This window comes from Gouania willdenowi, chromosome 13 (genome assembly GCF_900634775.1).
Source record: "Gouania willdenowi chromosome 13, fGouWil2.1, whole genome shotgun sequence".
In the NCBI taxonomy this organism is placed as follows: Eukaryota; Metazoa; Chordata; class Actinopteri; order Blenniiformes; family Gobiesocidae; genus Gouania; species Gouania willdenowi.
In genome coordinates this window covers 43546968-43573684 of record NC_041056.1, presented here as the reverse complement: position 1 = coordinate 43573684, position 26717 = coordinate 43546968, and the positions used below count along the sequence as shown (strand labels likewise).

General features: G+C 41.5%; 1 protein-coding gene across 1 annotated transcript; it reads left to right on the top strand.

Annotated features, from left to right (window-relative positions):
- The first annotated feature begins 831 nt into the window (after positions 1-831).
- On the top strand, positions 832-6017 carry LOC114474812 (uncharacterized). Its single transcript, XM_028465346.1, has 5 exons — positions 832-923; positions 1244-1354; positions 1446-1610; positions 3269-3388; positions 4646-6017. The coding sequence occupies exons 1-5, from the start codon at positions 875-877 to the stop codon at positions 5332-5334; spliced, it is 1134 nt and encodes a 377-aa protein (XP_028321147.1). The 5' UTR covers positions 832-874; the 3' UTR covers positions 5335-6017.
- The last annotated feature ends 20700 nt before the right edge of the window (positions 6018-26717 follow it).

The window sequence follows — 26717 nt, the reverse complement described above, 5'->3', positions numbered from 1 at the left end:
TATGGTTAAGGTTAGGGTTACATAGGGTTATGGTTAAGGTTAGGGTTACATAGGGTTATGGTTAAGGTTAGGGTTACATAGGGTTATGGTTAAGGTTAGGGTTACATAGGGTTATGGTTAAGGTTAGGGTTACATAGGGTTATGGTTAAGGTTAGGGTTACATAGGGTTATGGTTAAGGTTAGGGTTACATAGGGTTATGGTTAAGGTTAGGGTTACATTGGGTTATGGTTAAGGTTAGGGTTACATAGGGTTATGGTTAAGGTTAGGGTTACATTGGGTTATGGTTAAGGTTAGGGTTATGAACAACAGTTAATGACATCTTTCAATCACACCGTATTTATGCTAATGACAGGTGTTAATGTCATTATAATGACAGCGTAATGTCAGTCTTTATGTATGAAACTTCAAGTAAAGTGTTACCGTTTGTTTTTACAAAAGTGAACATTAGTCATAAGTCCTTTGACTTTCATTCCTGTTATATGATAATTATATGACAGGTGTGTGTGTGTGTGTGTGTGTGTGTGTGTGTGTGTGTGTGTGTGTGTGTGTGTGTGTGTGTGTGTGTGTGTGTGTGTGTGTGTGTGTGTGTGTGTGTGTGTGCGCGTGTGTGTGTGTGTGTGGACAGAGGATTTGGCTTAAAGCCAGCCAAAGATTTAACATCTGACACAAAGGATAATTAATGTTGATTAATCCAAAGCAATGTGACGTGAATTTGAAAGAGATAATCCTTCGCCAGGAATGTGTGGGTGTAACGTAAAACAACCCTAAACAAACAGTGTTATGTGTATAAAAGCAGACCTGAACTGGACGTAGACAGGACAAGTGCAGGAGAAGCAAATTAAATACAATTCTTCACTTACCTTCTCACTAATTATGAAGCTGATCATCTCAGTGATTCTTCTCTGGACCATCTTCAGCACAGGTAAGAGGGTATTTTTAGCAACTGTGGCTTAGATGGTAGAGGGATGGGGGTTGGGGGTTCAATCCCAGTCTGTACCTGTCTATGCGTCGATGTGTCCTTGGGCAAGACATTGAACCTTAAGTGTCTCCCAGTGGTTGAGCATGGCAGCTCAGTCCCATTGGTGTGTGAATGGGTGAATGAACTGATATGTAAAGCACTTTGAGACTACTTCAGTGTAGGCATAAAAGTGCATAAATTAAGTCCATTTACCATTTAAAGACAGTATCACTTATCATGTTTTACATCTGTTTCTTCTTCTTTTTTCTTTTTTTTTTTTACAGCTGAAGGAATCTTGTGTAGAGTCTGCACTGATCGAAATGATTCAACATGTGCTAACGCCGTGACAACAAACTGTTCCGATACAGAAAAGTGTCTGTCAGCTCGTGTCTCTTGTAGGAATATCCTCCTCTTATCATTTTCATAAATACAAATCATGCTGTGTGTGTTTTTTATAAACATTTTGTCATGTGCTTTAATTTACAGATTCCAATGGACAGATCAGACTCTACTATTCCTGTGGGTCTGATAATTTAGACTGTTTACCCGGAAACAATCGTGAGCTCAACATAAACTTGGGCGACACATATATCTTTGCAGAATACAGGTGTTGCTACACTGATAATTGCAACACAGACGAGAACTTCTCTAGTAAGTACAAATGATTACAATTTAATTACTCGCTAAAATGATCAGGATCCACTAATTCCAGAATTTTGCATGGGGTGCCTCAGGGCTCAATCTTGGGCCCTTTATTATTTCTATTATACATAAATCATCTACCCACATCTTGCAAACATTTTCTTTCTACATTATTTGCTGATGACATCACTCTTATAATAACACAGTAACTTTAATCACTTGATTGAATATGGACATGATGAACTATTGTAGATTTATAAATCGTTTCAACTCAATAAATTAAAACTAAAGGTATAGAGGAGGCGCATGTGCGACACTCTACCTGCTCCCAAGAGGGAACGCCTATTAAACATGTGCGAGAGAGCGTGCACCAGTTTTCCTCGTGCACTGCTCTGTTCACAAGTTGGCGTTAGCGTCGCTCATACAAGATTTGCACTTTTCCCACTATGTCAGATTCTCCACCGGTAACAGAAAAGTGCACGTGCACAGCAAGTGAAAACTAGCTAGGGACGAGCTCATATGACAGGCTTACGTAAATATATCACCAGAATAAATTTACAATTAGGAGGATCAATAGTCTTGATGATCCACCCGGAATTTGAAGCCAAAATAACATCGTCTACAATACCTTTAACATAAAGAAATGTAACTTCATGATCTTTTGCAATATAAACAAATCATATCCTAAACAGCAAGCAAAATTATACATTAATGAATCTTAAATTTGGCAAGTCAATACGACACAATTTTTAGAAACTTCAGTTGATGAAAAACTGAATTGGTAAAATCACATAGACTTTGTTTGCAAAATAACCGCAACGATGATTGGTTTATTACAAAAAATATGTCCTTTAAATCATTCCTCTGCTCATTTAAATTTATACTACAGTGTTTTATTTCCTTATCTAAATTATAGTAATTAATTAATTAATTATATATATTTCAGAAACAATTTTACCTTCACATTCAAACTAATTTGCTCCGTCAGCTCCACTTTTTACCAATTCACGAGTTGAACATCTATCAGACATGTTTGTTTTTACACAATTTTATTTATAGTAAGCAAGATGTTTCTGTCACTTTTCTTTTCTTTTTACTTTAACTTCAAATATACAATCATACTGTATTAGACACAGTAATGACAATAACTAATCTCTATATTTACCCTTTGCACATTAATCACATCATCAATTCAACATTTCATATATATATATAATAGTTTACCTCCCCAATACGATCCATATCCTAGTCACTCTTTAAAAAACATCTTATCCATTTATAAGTTCTCCTTTATTACATCTAATGACTTCATTCCCTCTCTCACTTTACTCTATGCCACCATGATTACAATCCACGTGTAATATGTATGTTTGTATTCACATGTCTATATGTGTATATGTATTAATATATTTTTAGTTTTTATTGCTTCTTTGACTTTCAAATAATATTTTGTTCAATATTTTCATTTGTCTGTTGATAATTTTTTTGCATTTTTTCTCATGATTGTCTAAGTGTTTATTTGTTAGCTCTTATTCCAAATTGTGTGTTTATTGAAAAAGGCGGAGCTCTTATACAAACACCTTTAATGTTGTTTTTTCTTTAATGTGTGCTAAATAAATAAGTGAAAATGAAAATACATGTTTGCATATATTCTAATTCTGTTTCAGATATCAACGTCAACCAACCTTTCAACAATTTCACATGCACTGGTTGTAATTCTGGCACTCCCAACTGTAGTGCAGAAATTCAATGCAGAGGACTGGAAAAAACCTGCATCCGGGCATTCAGTCAGTATTTACATTTTATGTGACCAAATATATGTTCCTTAATGTCTAAGTTCTACAAACCAGCCTGTGGAAAACAAAAATACAAGTAAATACTGAGTCTGTTTGAACAAGAGAGCCACACCTAGCATATCAATGCTAGCTAGCATCGTCACACCTAACCTAGCATATGAATGCTAGCTAGCATTGTCACACCTAACCTAGCATATCAATGCTAGCTAGCTAGCATCGTCACACCTAACCTAGCATATCAATGCTAGCTAGCATTGTCACACCTAACCTAGCATATGAATGCTAGCTAGCATTGTCACACCTAACCTAGCATATGAATGCTAGCTAGCATCGTCACACCTAACCTAGCATATCAATGCTAGCTAGCATTATCACACCTAACCTAGCATATGAATGCTAGCTAGCATTGTCACACCTAACCTAGCATATGAATGCTAGCTAGCATCGTCACACCTAACCTAGCATATCAATGCTAGCTAGCATTATCACACCTAACCTAGCATATGAATGCTAGCTAGCATTGTCACACCTAACCTAGCATATGAATGCTAGCTAGCATCGTCACACCTAACCTAGCATATCAATGCTAGCTAGCATTATCACACCTAACCTAGCATATGAATGCTAGCTAGCATTGTCACACCTAACCTAGCATATGAATGCTAGCTAGCATCGTCACACCTAACCTAGCATATCAATGCTAGCTAGCATTATCACACCTAACCTAGCATATGAATGCTAGGTGTGACAATGCATTCTAGTGAACACAACATAGCATTGCATTTGAAAGCCTGTCCAAAAGGTTTAGCTTTGTTGTTGATCTTTATTACTAAGGTGACATCTTAAACCCAGTATCTCTGACTTTTAGATACTTTTTTTGATTTTCAACTTTGTATTGGCAAACTACCAAAACTACAACTGAACAGTGAGAGATTGACAAGTTGGATCAAAGTTCCATCCATCTGATTTCAGACCTGCTTGTTAATTTTTTTTAGGGTTGTGAGGTGGATCAAAGTTCAATTAATGAAATGCAATTCAAAATGTAAATGTCTTGTTTCAGTGTTTCTTTAGATGTCATTTATTTGGTCTCATCTATTGCAGTAATAAAGAGCTTTTCCCTCCAGTCTTCATGACCTAATGTAGAAACCAGTTACAATGGTCAAAGCCTTGTGATAGTTTCCAAAATATTTTTTTAGATGATGAATAAATACTATATTTCTAATCTAAAATGCCTTTTTTTATCCACAGTTGAAACCGTTGATTTAACATTTCTATATACATATCAAGGCTGTGGATCTTCAAACGTGTGTGAGCTCACTAATGTTTTGTGTACCCTGCCATTCCTGGAGGAGCACGGAAAAATCATTGCACCAGCGACATGTTCCCCTGCAATCGCACCAACGACTGCTGCACCAACAACAACAACCACAGCTGCACCTACTACAGAAGAAACCACAACTACTACACCATGTCCCGTGACACTTCTCAAGCATTTGGATGATTGTTCAGCATTACTGCGCAAACTGCACCAACTGTCGTGTAAAGTTAAAAGAAAGGTTATAAACACACATGCACTGTCGCTGATTCATCTTCACCAAGACCTGATTTCGTACCAAATGAAGCTGATAGAGCAACAGATGATGCTGACCGATCAGTACGACTACAATATGCCGCTGACGTTCCAGCAGAACATGGTTCTGAGCCACCAGCAGCTGGTCCTGCACCAGATTTACCAGCACCTTCAATCCCAGCAGTTCATCCCTCACCTCTTCAACCAACAACTGCTGCTCAACCAACTCCAACAACAGCTCCACCTCTACCAACACGGCCTCATGCTTCACTTCAACAATGACCCACTGAACAATTATTACCTTCACTCACTGCTGCCCACCGACCAAGAGTCACCAGACGATTACCCACCGTACCAATATCCTTAACTCAGGTCCACCTGACACATCTATACCATGAATTAATTCAGCTGTGGAAATGGGATCATCTGGGTGATCATATAATTTATGATATCTAGCTGTTTGTTTTCTGCTTTATTTTAATGATTATTGCGAGTACATTTTGTGATCATCATTTCTTAAAATGACATTAAGAAATGTTTAGACCACAAGTGTCAAACTCAAGGCCCGGGGGCCAAATCCGGCCCTTTTGAGCATTTGTTCTGGCCGACAGGAGAAAGTCAAAATGACAGAAAAAGCATGTATTAATGTGTAAATCACAAAATAATTCAGTTGTAGATATCTCAGCCCCTCCAACTACAGATGAATACAAATTTCCAAATTTCCCAGGCTATATCACATATCAGTCATTTTTTTACATCTGAATTTTTTTTTTTAAATCCTGCAAATTTCCTCAAATGATTCTACTAAATTGAATAACAATTATTCATAATGTCAATGAAATGTAAGTGCATTTAACTTTAATGTCACTTAATTCTTGGATATTGTCAATCTCATATAGTTTTTATGTAACGTATACCTGGAAGTGCAAACTAGGACACACTAATGTTGAAACTGTTCTTTTTCCTGCTAAAATCTGTGGCCTACTTGAGATCAAACTGGTCTGTATGTATGGCCCCTGAACTAAAATGAGTTTGACACCCCAGGTTTAGCCAATCAGTAATGCTTTCTCATATTTACAATTACAGATAATCGATTGTGTTTAGCTTCCTTCCAATTGTTGGTTTTCATGTATTGTAACTACTGGTATTTGTATACATACATGTTACTGGGATGGATATGAAATAAAATGATAAACATCAAAAGTTACATTGCCTTGCCCTTGTGTATGAAATGCGTTATACAAATAATATAAATAAATTAAGATACTCACAGGTTTTTCTACTTAAAACAGTTACTACTAAGAAACTGCATTTCTACAAGAAACAAGCATTCTGTGTGAGAGCTATAAATCAGTCAATTCAGTGTACAAGTCTACTTTTTCACCTTTATTTATATAGCATAAATTACAACAAAGTCATCTCAAAGCACTTAACAATATAAAATTCATAATAAGAAAGAAAAAACCCAACAAAATCCACATGAACAAGCAGTGGGAAGAAAAAAACTCACTTTGTATATATATATATATATATATATATATATATATATACATATATATATATATATAGGTGTGTAGAGGTGTCAGCCATCTGCGTGGACTGGTTGTGGTTAGTGGACAGAAGGACAAACAGAACAGGATAGAGAGATAGAACATCAGAGTGTTCCAGACTAGTTGAGCCATGAACCGGGGCCGGCTCTACGCAGGGGCAAGAGGGGGCAGTGCCCCCTCAAATAAATGTTTTGCCCCCTCAAATCAAAGATTATGATTCCTCAGTCCTTGCTCATGTAACCTGTGTCTCCCAGTAACGGGTAAACTTACTGTCGACCTTGGCTGTAATACTCAAAATCTATGGTTCTAAAAAAAATCCTACACCAAGTTCCTACAGTTCCATAATCACAGGTTCATTAAATTCTAAACTCCAGCAGGTTCAGGAAAAGGGAGATTGATAGTAACATAAAGAAAAAATTCTCACTTACATGAACACACAGAGTCGTTACTTAGTTTTTAAAAAAAGAAAATCTAACATAAATTTATTCAACAATCATGTTGCATCCTGGTGTTGTGTCTTGAATGGTATAAAGCAATGATATATTCATATATCTTTGAGGCACATTTCACTCATATAAAATAACCTAAATAAAAATAATGTTCAACCAAAATTGTTTCAAATCTACAATGAAAATAAATGTATCCCTCACTGGGACCCAAACTCAACAGTTCTTTTCAGACTCTCATCTATATAAAATATTCACAAAAATAACATAATAAAAAAATAAAGCATTTGCCTTCAAGTTTCTCTGCTTGGAATGTTCTGTTAATTTTCAACCGTGAGTTATTAATTTTTTTGGTTACCTTGGGCCCAAGGACAAAAGAAAAATACCTGAGATCTCAGTAGAAAAAGTATCAAAATAAAATATAACTCCTTTGGTGCGATCCTTACTGGTCCTGGGACCATCACTTCATCCTCGCATCCCTGTCCTGGAGAAGCATTCCTCTGAGCAGCGATGATGATCTTGTGGTGGTGAGAACAGCTTCTCTGTTGTACGTATATTGTCTCTCCTCAGAAAAAAAACCCTACACACGAAACGAGTGTGCAGAAAATTACTGTTCAGTTTCAATCTTTTTGTTCCATAGTCCATTCGTTAACAAAAAAATAACATGAAATGTGATCATGTTGAAAACAAAACAAAAAAAAATAGAAAAAACAACTAAATAATGTATTTTCCACATATTCATTTTAAATTAAACACAAGATTTGCATATTTATTTTGACCCTCAATGAACATTGAGTATGTTGCTTTAAGCTTAACTTCTAGGCCTCAGTTTAGCTAACAGTAGTGTGAAATAATTCAGCATCAGTTACATCTTCAGTTCACAAGTCATATCCTGACTTTTAACTACATTTATACAAAAATACAAAACAAAACACACAACTATCATTTTAAAAGATACTAACACTAAGTTAAACACTAACTTAAGGTGAAACTCACCTCAGCATCTGTCGATGAAAAAAAAAACGTCAGCTCCTCAAGCTGCTTGCGTTTAAGTTTTTCTTTAACGCTCCCTCTCTGATGAGAAAATAACAACCAACTACTCATCTTTCATTTGAACCAAACACAAAAACACTTCTTTAATCACAGACCTGTCCGTGGCTCTTTGTGTAGGAGCAGCTCAGAGAGGCACAATGCTTCCTGCGTGTCTGCAGCATGTGGCTAGCAGCTAACCTGTGAGTGAAACGTGTGTGTGCGGTGCGTTCAAAGACAATCCGAAATCAGAGTACCGGAATTACCTTGGTTACACTCAGATTTTATGAGAGATGCATTTATTACACTCTGTTCCTGCACATTTTTACACGTGTATTAGCAAGCAAGCCTGCCTGAAGAAGGTCATTTTATGGACCAAAACGTCGCGTTACCAGCTTGTTTTTTCTTCCTTTTGGCTGTTTTACTGTTATGAATAGAAGGGGATATGAGGACGGGTCTCCTACAGTCGGGACCGTCACAAACACCCTGTCAGTTTTCATCTCATCACTAGAAGTGCTACTGTAGATTTTAATGTGTTGCGAACTTTTGTAACAGTTGCATGAGACTCTGGAGCAGGTGGAAGCTCATTATATCTTGTGTAGAAGATGTGAATGAGCAGAGGGAGGAGGTGAGAGAGAGGGGGAGAGAGAAAGCACCCCCCCCCACAGCCCAACCATGTTCGGGAATCCAAGATGGCGCCAATATGTACCGGCTGCCGTCTGATCGGTATTCTGTGCCAAAACATCAGTGCGCTATAGTATACGACCGTCAGGCACTTATTAATCTTATTCGTTCACATGAGGTAAGTCTGGGCTTCAACTCTGAAGATCAAACTTCCAGACTTCCTCCTCACTTGGCGTCAGTACCTGACTACCTGCTGCGCTCACCTGTCCTCCGGAGGAAGCGTGCCAAAAAACGGGGTAAACGTGGTGGAGTCCTGTTGAGGATAAAGGCGTTCTGGAGGTCAAACCCTGGGACTGATCCTGGATGCCAGTTATCACATGGATTACAGTGGATTCAGCCCGTGGCTCCCGTGCATCTGGTCTCCGGCTTGCGTCACCTGCTGCTCGAAGCGCTAAATAAATAATAAAGCGCGCCCGCTCTGCTTATTTCACTAATCTTCTTTTGCAAAATAAGAGAAACCCCAACGTCCCATGTGTCTGTACACACAGAGGAGGACTGTAACAATTTACAAGACAAAGTACAAGACATCAGGGCTAGCATCACTCCTCCCTGGTTAGCTTCTGCACTGCATCAGCCCCTGTGAGCTCATGGTCCTCCTTCACTCCTGTCAGCCTACAGGATGTTCAGGTTTTAGTAGGAAAAATGAAACCCTCATCGAGCACTGTAGACATTGTTCCTATTTCTCTGCTCTTAATTGTTTTTGATGTTGTCTGTCCTTGGGTGGTAAAATTGATAAACCTCTCACTTTTGTGATGGCAAAATTGATTAATTATATTTACTCATATATTTGCTCATAGATGTTATTCAACTTTACAACCAAGATGGCGCCGCGGATGGTTGCCTCGGTACTGCGCTCTCTCGTAGTTGTTACGTTTTTCTTCTTTTTTGTAGTTTCTTGCTCCCCTTCTCTGGTCTCTTTCACCAGAGAAGAACTAATAAAAGTAGGACAGTCTGCTGATCTTTTTTCACCGGTTCTCATTGAACCAGAAAGTTATGCGGAGATTCTCACCAGAGGAGCAGCAGCAGCTCTCTATGGAAGACGCCGCAGACGCAGACGGGGTAAACAAGCAGGCGCGCTCGTCAAACTGAGGCAGCGGGGATTACGCACTGCGCTTCCATCCATTCACCTGGTGAATGTCCGCTCTCTGGCAAATAAAATGGATGAACTGCTGCTCCGAAACACCAGAAACTCGGACTTTTGCAGATCCGCCGCCCTGTGTTTTACTGAAACCTGGCTCAGTGAACTCATCCCGGACAGCTCTCTACATCTACCGGACTTTCAGCTCCTCAGAGCGGACCGTGTAAAAGAGCTCTGTGGGAAGACGAGGGGAGGCGGAATATGCTTTTACATTAACCAAGGTTGGTGTACAGATGTCACAGTGTTGAAGCAGACGTGTAGCCATAATCTGGAGAGTTTTTTCATAAACTGTAAACCGTTTTATTCTCCGCGGGAGTTCTCCTTGTTTGTTATGGTCGGTGTTTACATCCCACCTCAGGCTTGTGTAACAGAGGCGTTACAGCACCTGGCCGACCAGATAACAGACGTGGAGAAAAAGCATCCAGACTCTTTGCTAATCATTCTAGAGGATTTTAACAGAGCAAATCTAACCCACGAACTCCCTAAATACAGACAACATATAAAGTGTCCCACCAGGGGGGCTAACACACTGGACCAGTGCTAGACTGTAATAAAGGATTCATATCACTCTGTTCCCCATGCAGCTTTGGGGCTCTCTGATCACTGTCTGATTCACCTCATCCCGACCTACAGGCATAAGTTTAAATCTGCTAAACCTGTAGTAAGGACTGTAAAGAGGTGGACAGAGGAGTCAAAGCAGGAGTTACAGGACTGCTTTGACTGCACTGATTGGAGTGTTTTTGAAGCTGCATCAGACAACCTTGATGAACTGACTGACACTGTGACATCTTACATCTGTGCGTGCAGACCAAGACTTTCTGCACATACAACAACAACAAACCCTGGTTCACACCTCAACTCAGGATGCTGCGTCAGGCTAAGGAGGAAGCCTACTCGAGTGGGGACTGTGTCCTGTTTAAGCAGACTAAGTACACACTAACCAAGGAGATCAGAGTAGCCAAGAGGTGCTACACTGAGAAGCTAAAACAAAGCTTCTCAAACAAAGTCCCTTCAGAAGTGTGGAAAGGCCTGCGTAAGGTTACCAACTATAGGAAACCCTCCCCCCACCCTGCAGGTAACAATAGACTGGCTGAAGACCTGAATAGCTTTTACTGCAGGTTTTCACACCCACCCCCGAGCTCATTAGCATCAGCCCATCACCTGGACTCTGTCCTTCCTGCTCCCCCCACTTCCCCCCCTACCTCACCCTCTGACCCCCCACCTGCCCTGAAGATCAATGAAAGAGATGTGTGCCAGTTATTCAAGAGACAAAAGATCAAAAAGGCTCCAGGACCAGACGGAGTATCTCCCTCCTGCCTGAAAGCCTGTGCTGAGCAGCTGGTCCACATCTTCACACGGATCTTCAACACATCACTGGAGCTGTGTGAAGTACCTTCCTGCTTCAAAAGCTCCAGCATCATCCCAGTCCCAAAGAAACCTGCCATCCCAGGACTCAATGACTATCGACCCATTGCCCTGACGTCAATAGTCATGAAGTCCTTTGAGAGGCTGGTATTGAGCCACCTGAAGGACATCACAGGACCCCTGCTGGACCCCCTGCAGTTTGCCTATCGGGCAAACAGGTCTGTCGAGGATGCAGTCAACATTGGACTGAACTACATCCTGCACCACCTCGACTCCCCAGGGACCTACGCTAGGATCCTGTTTGTGGATTTCAGCTCTGCGTTCAACACCATCATCCCGGACATCCTTCACCAGAAACTCACCCAGCTCACAGTGCCGGCCTCCACCTGTCAGTGGATCACCAACTTCCTGTCTGACAGGAAGCAGCAAGTAAGGCTGGGAAGCATCACATCCAGCACCCGGTCACTCAGCACTCGCGCCCCTCAGGGGTGTGTTCTCTCCCCACTGCTATTCTCCCTCTACACCAATGACTGCACCTCAGGGGACCCCTCTGTGAAACTCCTGAAGTTTGCAGACGACACCACCATCATCGGTCTCATCAGGGATGGGGACGAGTCTGCCTTCAGACGGAGGTGGAACAGCTGGATCTCTGGTGCAGTCAGAAACATCTGGAACTGAACCCGCTCAAGACTGTGGAGATGACAGTGGACTTCAGGAGAAATCCCCCCCCACTCACCCCCCTTACCATTCTGAATAGCAAAGTGGCTACCGTGGACTCCTTCAGGTTCCTGGGATACACAATCTCACAGGACCTGAAGTGGACCTCCCACATAGACACAACCAGGAAAAAGGCACAGCAGAGGATGTACTTCCTGCGTCAGCTGAGGAAGTTCAACCTGCCCCAGGAGCTGCTGATCATGTTCTACACCTCCATCATTCTGTCTGTTCTGTGCACCTCCATCACTGTCTGGTTTGGATCTACAACCAAACTAGACAAACACAGACTACAAAGGATAATCAGGACTGTAGAAAAGATCATTGGTGTTGATCTGCCCTCCATCCAAGACTTACACCTGTCCAGGGTCAGGAAACGGGCAGGTAGCATCACTGCAGACCCCTCCCACCCTGCACACAATCTGTTTAAACTCCTCCCCTCCGGCAGACGCTACAGATCACTGTACGCAAAAACTACCCGCCATAAAAACAGTTTCTTCCCCCAGGCTGTCACTGTGATCAACACTAAACAGTCAGAGTGTCAGACCTGGTTCTGTTACTGTGAAATAACCTGGAACTAAACATAACAACCCTGGATCAACCTGTCACTGAGAATGTTCATGGACATAACATTTTCATTTAAATGTTTACCTGCACTACTCATCAATGCACTACTGCACTATTATCTAATTATTATTATTGTATTTTTATTTTATTTCATTATTATTATTATTATTATTATTATTATTATTATTATTATCACTATTATTATTATCTTGTTATTTTATTTAGTTTGCACATATTAGTCTAACTACTCTTATATTTATGTTTATACTTCTTTTTTTGATTGTTGAATGTTATTATTTAATGTTACGCTATCTGAGAGAGCACAGGTCACCAAGACAAATTCCTCATGTGTATTCATACACTCTTGGTCAATAAAGTTGATTCTGATTCTGATTCATGCCTTTAGTTGTATACTTTCCATTCCTGTCTTTGCCTGCTTCTCAAAGGAACGTCAGTGGCCTCGGCTTAATCTCCAAGGCCAGCACACCCAACACCCATCCCACACACACACACACACACACACACACACACACACACACACACACACACACACACACACACACACACACACACACACACACACACGCGCGCGCGCGCCTACGCATATCTGCGCACATCTGACTATCACCCCCGATACCGGGTGGTGCCATCTCCGAACGAACAGAACAAACTGCCTTGACCTCCTCCCTGTTTCTTCCTTCTTATCTGTCTGGAACTGCCTTTTTTTTTTATAAAATCATCATGCTCTGGCTGGACTCCATCATTCAACAAGAGCATAAATCATGTCACCAAATGAGGTCAACCGCAAATTTGCCGTGACACTTTTTTCTGTCTCTGCCCCCAGCTTCTTTAAACGTGTGATAGTGAACCCCATTCTTAAAAACCCAATCTTGATGCGGGGGATTTTTATGATAAATATTAATCTGGTTTTAGATCAATCCACTGAAACTGATCTTCTGAAAGTTTCTAGTGACGTGATGATGTCACTGACTCTGGTCGTTACACAGTTTTAGTTTTACTTGATCTGACATCTGCCTTTGATACAGTAGATCACAGTATACTGGTTGATCCACTTACATCTGAGATGTGTTTTCTGGTGCTGTTCTCCAATGGTTTACCTCTTATATTAATGGAAGAACCTTTAATGTTATTATTAATGATGTAATGTCTAATATGTCCAGCCTTTCATGTGGAGTAGCCCAGGGCTCTGTTCTGGGGCCTGTTTTGTTTTTATTGTATCTGATGCCTCTTGGTCGGTTAAAAATGTGTCTTATCATTTTTATGCTGATGAAATCCAGCTGTATTGTTCCTTTAATGACTCAGCGTTTCACTTTTTATCAGAGTTCTTAGATTGTATATCCTGTATCAAAATCTGTCTGTCATCAAATGATCTCCAGATAAATTCTAATAAAACATAAACTCTGATCATGTGATTAAAAGTCTCTTGGTGATCTGGGCTCATCTGTTAAAACCTTGTGTTTGATCAGTTCATGTCTTTGGAGGGTCACTGTCATCTACTGACTAAAAACTGTTTTATCATCTGACAAATATCTCTAAAGTCAGACATTTATGATTAAAATCAGATCTAGAACTGGTCATACACACATTTATATCATCACACATTAACTATTGTAATTTTACATGTTTCAATAAGTCGACCCTAAACAGACTCCAGATCGTACAGACGCTGCTGTCAGACTTTTAACTGGTGCTTCTAGAACATCCCACATTACCTCCATTCTTTCTACTCTGCACTGGTTCTAGTGAAGTTTAGAATAAACTATAAATATTAGTTCTGACTTTCTGAGCGTTACATGGTCAGACCCCTTAATATATCTCAGACTTGTTGTACCCCTACACTTCAGGGTGAAGTCTTCAGTCTTCAGACCAAGGTCTCCTAAAGACCCTAAAACTAAATGTAAAACCAAAGGAGACCTGGTGTTCCAGACTCTGGAATAACCTGCACCAGTCTCTCAGGGAGCTCAACTGTGTGGTTACTTTTAAAAACTGTTGAAGACTTTACTTTTCAGAAAAGCTTTTAGTTACTGGATTTAAATTTTTTATTATCCTTTAATGTTGCTGTTCTTAAGATGTTTATGCACCCATGTTTTATTATTTTATTATGATGTTGCATTTTTATTTTTACCACAACTCTGTACAGCACTTTGTGATTTTATCTGCAAAAAGCGCTTTATAAATAAATTACTTACTTACTAACCACCATCACCACCACGGCTGAGGTGCACTCCAGGGCAATAGAAGAGGTGGCCAGGGTCCGCCTCCGAGCCCAAAGCCCCCCTCCGGCCCCCCTTCTCCCATTTCACCCCCTGTTGTCACCAGACAATACTCAATGGTTACAACGGCTACCATGGCGACTATGACAGAGCCAACAGGGGATTGGTCACCATCTAGGGAGACTGAAACAGCCACTACTGTTCAAATTCACTCCTATTTGACCAAAACAGTTTCACCAAAACCCCAGAGGACCCCTCCCTCTGGGTGAACTCATCAACACAGAACCAAAATCAAAATCATCCAGTTATGATATATGTTATGTTGTTGGTTGATCTGAATCTGATTGAAGGATATTTTATTTGATTTTACGAATGTATTTTTTTAATTTTTTCAGTTTCCCCCCTTGAGGGATTGCCACCTTATTGTGATCAGGGGTTTTGCGTGCCTCAGTGACCTTAAGAGCTATACCAGCAGGAGCTTATATTCTTCAGATGGGTTACCCAAGTTGGACAAGTCTGCAGGTCGAGGCCTGACTATGTGCAATCCACTTCTCTAGGTTGGGGTTGGACACATACTGTCAGGGTTCCGTGTGGGTGTTGACCCAAATGCAAGGAGAGATGGAGGCAGGATAGAAGCATAGCGTTTAATCCTAAAGGGGAGCAGGAACAGGGAGCAAGACCAGACACAGCAGGACACGAGGAGGGAGACAATGAACCTAACAACATCAACGAACAAGCAAACACACTGTGACCAAGCAGTCAGTTAAATAGTGGAGGAGGCCTGATTGGGAATGGGCCACACCTGGGTGAAAACATGAGGGAGCTAATCAATCACCAACCAAGCACACAGACATCACTGGGGGGTGGAGCCACAAACAGGAATCCCTGAAACACAGACAATAGTTAACACAAGACCAGACTCAAACCAAGGAGCGAGGCCGAGGAGCAGGATTCCGGCGGCCTCCCGTGAGGTGGCGTAGCTGAGGCCGAGGAGCAGGAGTCCGGTGGCCTCCCATGAGGCGGCGCGGCTGAGGCCGAGGAGCAGGAGTCCGGTGGCCTCCCATGAGGCGGCGCGGCTGAGGCCGAGGAGCAGGAGTCCAGCGGCCTCCCATGAGGCGGTGTAGTTGAGGCCGAGGAGCAGGAGTCCGGCGGCCTCCCATGAGGCGGTGTAGTTGAGGCCGAGGAGCAGGAGTCCGGCGGCCTCCCATGAGGTGGCGCGGCTGAGGCAGATGGGAAGACCTCTGGCGGGCCGGGCGAAGAGGGCTCAGACGGGACAGACGGGAAGACCTTCGGCGGGCCGGGCAAAGAGGGCTCTGGAAAGCTGGGAGTTGGCAGCCTGGTGCGGGGAGCCGGCACTGGCGGTGACGTTGGCGGCCCGGTGCGTGGAGCTGGGACTGGCAGCTGGGCAGGCGGCGGCCGGGTGCGTGGAGCCGGGACTGGCGGCTGGGCAGGCAGCGGCCGGGTGCGAGGAGCCTCAGGAAGGCTAGCCTGACAGCTAGGGGATTCAGGAAGGCTAGCCTGACAGCTAGGGGAGTCAGGAACGCTAGCCTGACAGCTAGGGGAGTCAGGAACGCTAGCCTGACAGCTAGGAGACACAGGAACGCTAGCCTGACAGCTAGGACTAACAGGAACACTAGCCTGGGAGCTAGGACTAACAAGAACGCTAGTCTGTGAGCTAGAAGAAACAGGGACGCTTGCCTGGGAGCTAGGAGAAACAGGGACGCTAGCCTGGAAGCTAGGGGACTGGCGGGGCATGACACATACAGTAGCTAACAACCCCATTCAAGAAAAAAAACACTGTTTCTATAAGCAAGTGCTGGAACATGATGTGTACATGTGATGCCCTTTTCACGTTTTAATCTGGGCCACAAGAAACACCACAAGATACAGTCATATGTCTTATTGACGCCTAGGTGACCAGCAAGTAGATTATCGTGTGCCAACGTTAAGACACAGAGCACTCCAATCATCTTGTATGGATGCATGTGGCGGTGTCCACTTATGCACCAGTACCCCGTCTTTTACAGAATAACAGGTGGGCAGCTCTTCAGCTTCAGACTCCAACACAACGGCATCAAAAGAAACAGAAAGCGTTGAATCGCTTCTTTGTTCAGAAATAAGATGTTCACGAGACTTTAGCAGTCAAGTCCTCAACCGCGGAGGAATCAGCAACCGAGGCTGCAGGAGTAACCACGTAATGAGGAGGATCAGGGGAGGCCCTCAGTGAAGAGGTTACAATGTCACCATCACCCATAAAGCTGTCAGCTATCCATATCATCACCGTGAATAGAGTCCTGTTTTGTTTTTCGGCCATAGCGTGGGTGACAGTACAAACTAAAAACACTTCAGGGACTTGCTGCTCCCTTTCGTCTGGGTGCTCTGAAATGGGAACAGCCATGACCTCAGGATTTAAAAGAACTTTACGCCCAGCCAAGTCATTTCTCAAAATAAGGAACACCCCGGCAATGGGAAACTGAGGTGCTACACCCACTACCACCTGTCCCTTAATGAACTCTGACTCCAGGCAAATGCTATGAAGCGAAAGCGGCACAAACTGCATTCCAAACCCCCTAAAGATTTTTCTGACAGTGGTAAAACTCCCTGTAAGAGGACAGACTGTGAAACAGTGCTGTCTCTCAAGATGTTGATAGAAACCTTCGGTTCCCCGTTAGTCAATGAGACCAAACTTTTCATGATAAAAGGAGCATACACGTTAAGGTCAGGCTCAACATTATCTGGGCTGGTTAAAAGCTGCCCACAGGGAAAAAAACTCTGCTTTCATCAAATGAATCGCTTTCGATGTCTTGTTTTTTTTATTCAAAGCAAAACACTGGTTCAATGTGCGGCCCCGCTTTTCACAATGGAAACAGGGCAGTTGTCTGCGATTCTACCGCCTCAGGGCTGTGCGCGCCACATACCGGTATGATGGTCTAGCGGGGGCCCTTGGGGTGGTCCTGACTTTGACAATACCTAAGGCTCATCGTGCTGGCGGCATCGGTAGGGGGGTGATCTGGGGGGATCGTCCGGTGCGCCTCGGCCCCTTGGGGCTTTCTTCGATGTGTGTGTGGGGGGCAGTGGCTGCCTCTCGGCCTGTGGTCTCTGGGGCATCTGGGGGCTGCTCGGTCGTGGGGGGGTGGCCTGGGGCTCCTTTGCCCCCGCTATTTGTGCTGGCCTGGCAACCTCTTCGGGCCCGGGGCAGCGCTTGGGTTCGTAGTAGCCGATCTTGCACAAACTTTGTTCATGGACACAGTGGCATGTCTGGGGCTGTGGGATAAACTCGTACTGGGCTTAACTTTAGACACGTTGAACCTGTTTTAGGTATTACCACTCACTCCTTCCCTCTGTCCACAGGAACCACTATTATACCTAAGCTTCACACTGGTCACCAGACTGGCTGAATAGATTTCACAACACAATAAACACAACTATAACATCACATCTCACTCTCACTTTAAAGCAGTCACTTCTTCGAGACCCTTTCCATTTCCTACCCTGACTCCCTCTTCCCTGTTCCCTTCCCCCACCAAGGTGTAACACTGCTCTCCCTTTTTATATTCTCCCTATAAGTATTACCCTTCCTTAGGGAGGGCTGGTGATGGTCACAATTATGCAATAAAATAAATTCATTTATTTAATTGTAATAACAAAACATTCATTGCTGTCTTAAAAAGATTACACTTCTTGCAGTGTTGACCTTTGACAGCATGTGCAGACAAGTAAAAAACAAACAAAAAGCCATAGAAACACAATTCCGTTCCTTGCATCTACAGTTTCCTTGTTACTGCCTTTAGGCTCTCCCTGTGAGTTCTGTTTAACCAGAAAGGTAGAAGACTCAGCTGCACCAGCCCCACATTCAGAGGGAAAAGTAAACTTTTTTAAAGTTACCCCGGTGTGTAAGGACGTACTCATCTGCTAGATTGTTGTTACTTTTTGTTCATTTATATAAGGAGGAAGACAATTTTTTAATTCTTCCAAAAGAATCAAATCCCTCAGTTTCTAAAAATCATCTACATGCTGTGATTGACACCAGTGATCAAACAGAGACTCTTTCACCCAAACAAATTCACAGTAAGTTTGACTTTCTCTCTTCTTACGTCCACGGAATTTTTGCAATAGCAGGGTTCACACATTCCTAGGCCATTTAGGTGAATTGGCAACATGTTCAATTATCACAAAATAATGATCAACATCTCTAAATTGAGGGACTAAACAAATACATCTATTCAAATCAAAGTGAACTCTGTCTGAACCTGACCCAAGGTCATGAAGGCTGATTGCTGTAAATGAAACTCCATTTTGCAAAATTCAAATTTTAATGTTTTCTCTTTCATTTCCTTTTTATTGTGTAATTATTTTTCCCTTAAATCTAAGCGGTGCATTTCAAGCTCTAGTTCTTTTAGGTGAAAGCTAATCACTAGAGTCAGGCTGCAGTAGGTGTTCTGTATGTGGGGCTGAAACAACTGGATCAGATTTCAATCAGTTCATCAGTCTTTAACATACACTCAAAAAAATGATTCAGGCCCTCTGTAAATGTGGCACATATAAATTGTGTTGGCTTTTTATCAATTGTTTTACTTCAATGGAAATGCATTAACATTTAATTGATGTAATTCAATTATTATTAATAGTGGTGAAAGTGACACATATCATTTAAATATATGCAATTATTTTCCATTGACCTTAATGAAAAAATATGAATTGTGATTTTTAAAATTATATACATTTAAAACCTATGCATTTATATTTAATTCATGTAACTCAAATGTAATTAATTGTATTTTTGGAAAATATATTCATCTAACATTTTGCATTTATATTTAATTTATGTAACTCAAATCTTATCAATAATGTCATTTGAAAACGCAAAGGAATTGAATTCAGGTGAAGCCACACCTCCTCTTCCTGTTTTGTCCTCCATGTCACTGAGACACGAAGATTGCGGTTCTGCTCAATTCTTCTTGGATGGAGAACATTATTTGGTAAGTTTGTTTTGTTTCTGGTCGTTTAGAACAAGTATCTTTGTTGTCAATTAGTCTGTATTCTGTAAAATTGATGAATATGTACAAAAGCAGTGATAATGATGAGGCTAGTTCAGTTAGGGTTGATGGGTTAGTGTTCGCTGTCAGCGGGAACCGTGAATCTTGGAGTTGGCGTTGATGTCGCATGTCGGGGATGTGTTCTACGTTGGCCGTTATCTGTGCCTTCTCTCTGCATTTGTGTTGCTGTAAACAGTATATCTGCATATTTTAGATAAGTTGGGCATTGTAGAAGCGTAGTAAGGGCGTTATTAATGCAGCTACAGAACGACAGAGAATGGCCTTTTAGCAAAATGGTAGCGCCCGATGTTAAACGTAATGACAGTCACTTTCACCTCGACTTTTACTTTTATTTGTCGTCTAATTTGGCGTGTTTGTTACTGAAAGTGCAGAATAACTCTGTAGTGGTATTTCCATCCCCACTCTGTTCATTTGAATGCCGCTGTGCGTACGTATTACTACTCGAATAGTTCATTGTACTATCTGCTGCAGACATAGGCAACTGGTGGCCCGGGGCCACATGCGGCCCTTGGTGTAATTTTATGCGGCCCCCAAAGTAAATGTACAAAATGACAGAAAATATGCAAAACAAGAGCAAGAATACATAAAAAATAAAAAGAATTACAACATTGCAGAAAAACACAGTAAACTACAAGATAATAAATATAATCCAAAAACACACAAAACTACTACAAAAATGAACAAAACAACAACAGACATACACAAAATTACTCCGCAAAACATACAAAATTACAGAAAATGACAACCAAAGATATGACTTTATGTATTAAGACATTTGGATTGATCTTCTGGTCTTCAGTCAAAAATCAATTTGTCTATTTTGTGTTTTTATTTGTCTTCACTTTAGTGTCACATAAACACACTGTGACCAACTCATCAAGGACTATCTGGTGAGTTAGTTTAACACTGACTGTTTCTTATAGTGTTGGAACAGTTTTGTCCTATGTAACTGAACACTTGGTCTACTTCTCTAAAACTGTATTTGATAATCTGCTTTCACATATGTCCCACTTAAAACAAACCAAACTGAGTCGTCTTTAAGTGGACAAAGGAAAACCGGCTCATATAATTCTACAGTTTAATAGAAGGCTACATAATAATTTTTTAAAAGTGCATGAACCCCATTCAGGGTTTCTTTTGTCTGTACTTTATGGCCTCATACTTTTAAACAAGGTATTAATTAAAGTAACCAAACAGATGTATTACCATTATCTTTATTTGTCAAATCATATTACAAAGTAAATGTAATAACTTAAATATTAGCTTATTCAGCTAATTAAATCTGAACCATCTTATTCAGTAAAAATAAAGACTTATTCAAGAGCTGCATAGATCCCAAAAGAAACTAAACATTTTGCTTTGCACAATCAAAGGAGTTTTAAAAACATGTAAAAAGGGTCGAGAGCCACGTGTCACTTCCGCTCCCTTCCAGGCCGACCCAGAGCCGGTCGCCGTGGACTGCCGTGGAGGGAATGCCCTTGGGAGGGTCAACCAAGGACAAGGAGACACTGATGTCGGGAATGCACAGATACCTCTTGGCAATCATGAAATCATAGAAAACGCTAGCTTTTGATCCAGATGATTGAATCTCACGCTCAGTAACTGTAGACAAAAGGTTTCCTGCCACCATCACCACCACCACCTTCAGATGTTCGTTCAGATGTCCGGGCGGCATGCATGACTTTAACTTTTGTTCCGCGAGCAGCGGTCGTGTTTCTGTCATTTATTTTGAACATTTATGAATAGTTAGTTAATCGTCACGTGTCGAGATTTAGTCTAATAATTGATGTACAGTATTGGCACACTTCTAAAAATAATACACTGTTAATCAACACTATAGTTTCTGTCTATGGAACAAAAAGAAAAAAGTCAGGATTCAGATACATTTTCCTTATTTTAGATTAGCATTTTGATACAACCCCACTTTAGGAAAATGAAATATTCTTTAAAAATGTTTTGTTTGTGTTTTTTGTATCGTTTTCCTCTTTATGGTGTTCAGCATTTTGCTTATAATGTTGTGTGTTTGTGTTTCATAGGACTCTACAGCTGCCGAGAGTGCAGTGAAGGACCTAGAGGACGTCATGGGAATCTTCGCAGCTCGAATAAATGACAGTGGGGAGCCTCAGGATGTTGGCATTGTCATTGAAGGCATCAATGTTGTAAACAATCTCTGCAGTGTCATCCATGGATTTGTAATGTTGTTTGGACTCATTTATGCTCTTGACTTGAGCGACCCTTTAGATGTTCAAGTACACATTCGAGTTCATCCAGAAAGTAATTATGAACTTGGATCCCCACAAGATCAATACAAAAATTGAGCAGGTGATAATCAAATTGTTTGCACAATAAATTAATACTTAATCCACTCGGGAAAGTTTTGCTGCGTGTCAAAGAGAAGCTGTTAATGTTCAAAGTACCCTAGATTTCTGATTGATTGCAGATTTCTTTTGAGACATTTAAAAAGAAAAGTCTTTGTATGCATCTTAGAAACATGTTTAAAAGAGAAAATATTATACTAACAGTTGTTTAAAAATTGTTGTTTGCATGTTTTAAAAAAATGCACTTTAAAATTTCATGTTGAAATAGAGTTGTGACCTCTTCATGTCATTTTTGTGATCATAATGATCTCTTGTTTTGAAAATGTAACCTACACTGCAATGTTTTTATTTGTGCAATTTTAATTTTTTGCACTAAAAAAATGGTTACATTAATAAAAAAAAACCTGAAGAACCAAACTTTTGTCTGAATTGTCTTGGGGGTTTAGAACAATATTTAAGTTGACTATATTAAAAAATATTAATTATTATTTTGGATAAAAATGAGTTGCACCAACACATTTTAGTTAAGTTAATTTGAGTTGGACGAATGTAAATCAGTTAGACTTATTAAAAGCATTTATTTCATTTTAGCTAAATTTAATAAAATTGAGTTCAACCAATTGTAAAACATTAATTGCATAGAATGTATTTTGTTTGAGTTGGGGCTACATATAAACAATGTGTGGAAAAACTGCCTACAAATGAATTGTGTTCAAATAACATTATTTTTTTGAGTATATGTTTGAAACCGTAATGTCAAAATGATCGATAATTGTAAACAAATGTTCCTTCTTACTGTTCAACAATTCAAGGCTTGGATGGGCCGCAAACTCATCAATATTAAACACCATTTTACTTCTAATAAGGTTTTACGAGTAATTTTAAGAATGCCTATAGCCAATCAAAAAAAACTATTTAGCCGCTACAAAAAAACCTAATGAGAGCAGAGAAGCATAGTTAAACAATGGCTCGGTGCAAATTCCCTACAACTAAACCCAGACAAAACAGAGGTGCTGGTGTTTGCCCCTGATGACGCTATCCCAGGGATTCACCAGTATTTGGGTGACTTGAGTTTGTCTGTTAAAACAAGCCTTAGAAATCTTGGCATTATCTTTGACAAAGCAATGTCATTAGAGCACCACTCTAAACTGCTGACAAGGAACTGTTTTTACCAACTGAGGAAAATCTCTAAACTACGTTCACTTGTGTCCAGAGATGATCTTGAGATGATTATCCACGCCTTTGTGTCTTCCCGTTTAGACTATTGTAACAGCTTATTTTCCTGTCTAAACAAAAAAGCGCTGTCTCGTCTTCAGCAGGTACAAAACTCTGCGGCGAGGTTACTGACTCGCACAAACAAAAGGGCCCATATTACTCCCATTCTAAAAGCCCTTCATTGGCTCCCAGTCACTTTTCGTTTCAATTTTAAAATTCTGGTACTGACGTTCAGAGCCTTGCATGGTCAGGCTCCCTCCTACATTAGAGACTTGTTGTGTCCTTATACCCCCTCCCGGAGGCTGAGGTCCCAGGATCAGAACCTGCTCATGGTCCCCCGTACCCGTTACAAGACCAGAGGAGATCGCTCCTTCCAGGCGGTCGCGCCAACGCTCTGGAACAATCTTCCGTTTTCCTTGCGTTTGCTTGATTCCGTTGATGCTTTTAAGAACCAACTGAAAACCTATTTGTTTCAGAAAGCATTTTAAAATTCCAGTGATAAAGGGTTGTTTTATGACCATCATATTTTTGTGACTGTAACTGTAATTTGTATTGTATTGTATGCGCTATATGTATTGTGAAGCACTTTGTGACTCCTGTCTGTAAAAGGTGCTTTATAAATAAATATTACTTACTTACAGAACACACACACTCAAAAGAACTCTGGGACAACACAAAAGCTGTGTCCAAAAATACATGTGTACCGTATTTTTCGGACTATAAGGCGCACCGGATTATAAGGCGCACTATCAATGAATGGGTCTGACTGGGTCTATTTTCATACATAAGGCGCACCGGTTTGTTATTATTATTATTATTATTATTAAGACGCATTAAGGGAAATAAAAGTCAGATAAATCAAACTTTATTCAACTCATTAACAATAACTCAACATTGTTCCGGTTTAACACAAAATACAGAACAATATACTCACTTTTTCAGTTCAGTATGTTGAAGCACAGTAGTTCATATATAAGACGCACTGTTGATTTTTGAGAAAATTAAAGGTTTTAAGTGCGCCTTATAGTCCGAAAAATACGGTATATAGAAAATACATAACCACACAGGAACAACAAAGTCATCAAGAAGTCAGCAAAACGTACTTAACAAAATGTAAACAAGCAAAGTAACAAAGTCATGGTTATCAAAACCCTCCAGTGAATGAAAAGGTAAAAAACCAGAACTACAACTGATACAGTTTACCAAAAATCACACGCAACAATACTAATCAGCACTGATGAGAAGAAACAAGGAAAAATATCAGTAAGCACGTGTTTTAACAAAGTATACAAAAAATATTGCAAAATGTGGAGAGAGAAAAAAAAAACTTATTTTGTTTTCTTGTTAAAAAAAAATCTCTTCCTCACCCTCCGCGGGCGGTCTCTCTTTTTTCCTCCAAGCTCAGGTCCTCTACCAGAGGCCTCGGATCTTGAGGGTTCTTCAGTATCTTTTCTGTTCCTAGAACTGCACTTTTCTGGACTGAGATGTCTGATGTATTTCCTGGGATCTGCTGCAGCCACTCCTCCAGTTTGGGGGTCACTGCCCCGAGTGCCCCAATGACCACGGGCACCACTGATGTCTTCACCCTCCAGGTTTTCTCCAACTCTTCTCTGAGCCCCTGGTATTTCTCTAGTTTCTCGTGTTCCTTTTTCCTGATGTTGAAGTCGCTCGGTGTTGCTATGACAACCACAACGGCTTTCCTCTGCTCTTTGTCCACCACCACAATGTCTGGTTGGTTCTCCATTACCATTCTGTCCATCTGTATCTGGAAGTCCCACAGGATCTTAGCTCGGTCATTCTCTACCACCTTTGGAGGTGTTTCCCACTTTGACCTTGGGGTTTCCAGCCCATACTCTGCACAGATGTTCCTGTACACTATACCAGTCACTTGGTTATGGAGCTCCATGTAAGCTTTCCCTGCCAGCATCTTACACCCTGCAGTTATGTGCTGGATTGTCTCATTGGCCTCTTTGCACAGTCTACACCTGGGGTCTTGTCTGGTGTGGTAGATCTGGGCCTCTATTGCTCTGGTGCTCAAGGCCTGCTCCTGTGCAGCCATGATGAGTGTCTCTGTGCTGTCCTTTAGTCCGGCTCTGTCTGGACATTGGTAGGATTTCTCGATATCCGCCACTTCAGTTATGTTTTGGTGGTACATCCCGTGTAGGGGCTTGTCCTCCCATGATGGAACCTCCAGCACCTCATCTTCTGAGACATTCACTGAGCACGTCATCTGTTGGAGCCTTGTCCTTGATGTACTTATGGATCTTGGATGTTTTATCCTGGATAGTGGCTCTCACACTCACTAGTCCTCGGCCTCCTTCCTTCCGGCTAGCGTACAGTCTCAGAGTGCTGGATTTGGGGTGGAACCCTCCGTGCATGGTTAGGAGCTTTCGCGTCTTAACATCTGTGGTCTGTATCTCATCCTTTGGCCAGCTTATTATTCCTGCAGGGTATCTGACTACTGGCAGGGCGTAGCTGTTTATTGCCCGGGACTTGTTCTTGCCATTGAGCTGGCTTCTTAGGACCTGCCGTACTCGTTGGAGGTATTTGGCCGTAGCCGCTTTCCTTGTCACCTCTTCGAGGTTGCCATTTGCTTGTGGGATTCCGAGGTACTTGTAACTGTCCTCAATGTCTGCTATTGCTCCTTCTGGGAGTGAGACCCCTTCTGTGTGGACTACCTTCCCTCTCTTAGTCACCATCCGACCACACTTATCTAGTCCGAATGACATCCCAATGTCTGCGCTGTATATCCGGGTGGTATGGATCAGTGAGTCGATGTCTCGCTCATTCTTAGCGTACAGCTTGATGTCATCCATGTAGAGGAGGTGACTGATGGTGGCCCCGTTCCTGAGTCGGTATCCATAGCCAGTCTTGTTGATAATTTGGCTGAGGGGGTTCAGACCTATGCAGAACAGCAGTGGGAACAGGGCGTCTCCTTGGAATATGCCACATTTGATGGAGACTTGTGCAAGTGGCTTGCCATTGGCTTCAAGGGTGGTTTTCCACAGCCTCATCGAGTTAGCAATGAAGGCTCTTAGAGTCCTGTTGATGTTGTATAGCTCCAGGCATTCAATGATCCAAGTATGTGGCATTGAGTCGTAGGCCTTCTTGTAATCAATCCAGGCAATCTTGGACGTCTGCCATTGTGATGGTAACTGGATTCTATTCAGGGAGGTTGCTGTGGTCCTCTCTCAGAGCCACCAGCCACTGTGCATCACTGTTGTGTGCTGCCTCTTTCTCCCATATGCATTTCCAGTACTGTTCAGTTTCCAGCCTTGGTGGGTCTGCTCTGTTATTGTTACCCTGCCACTGAGCGTACACTTTTGCTGGTTGAGTTGCAAACAGACGATTTACTCGACTGGCTTCGTTGTCTCTCGTGTATCTCTTTAGGCAGCTCGCCAAGGCTTGGAGCCTTTGTTTGGCAGTTTCCAAT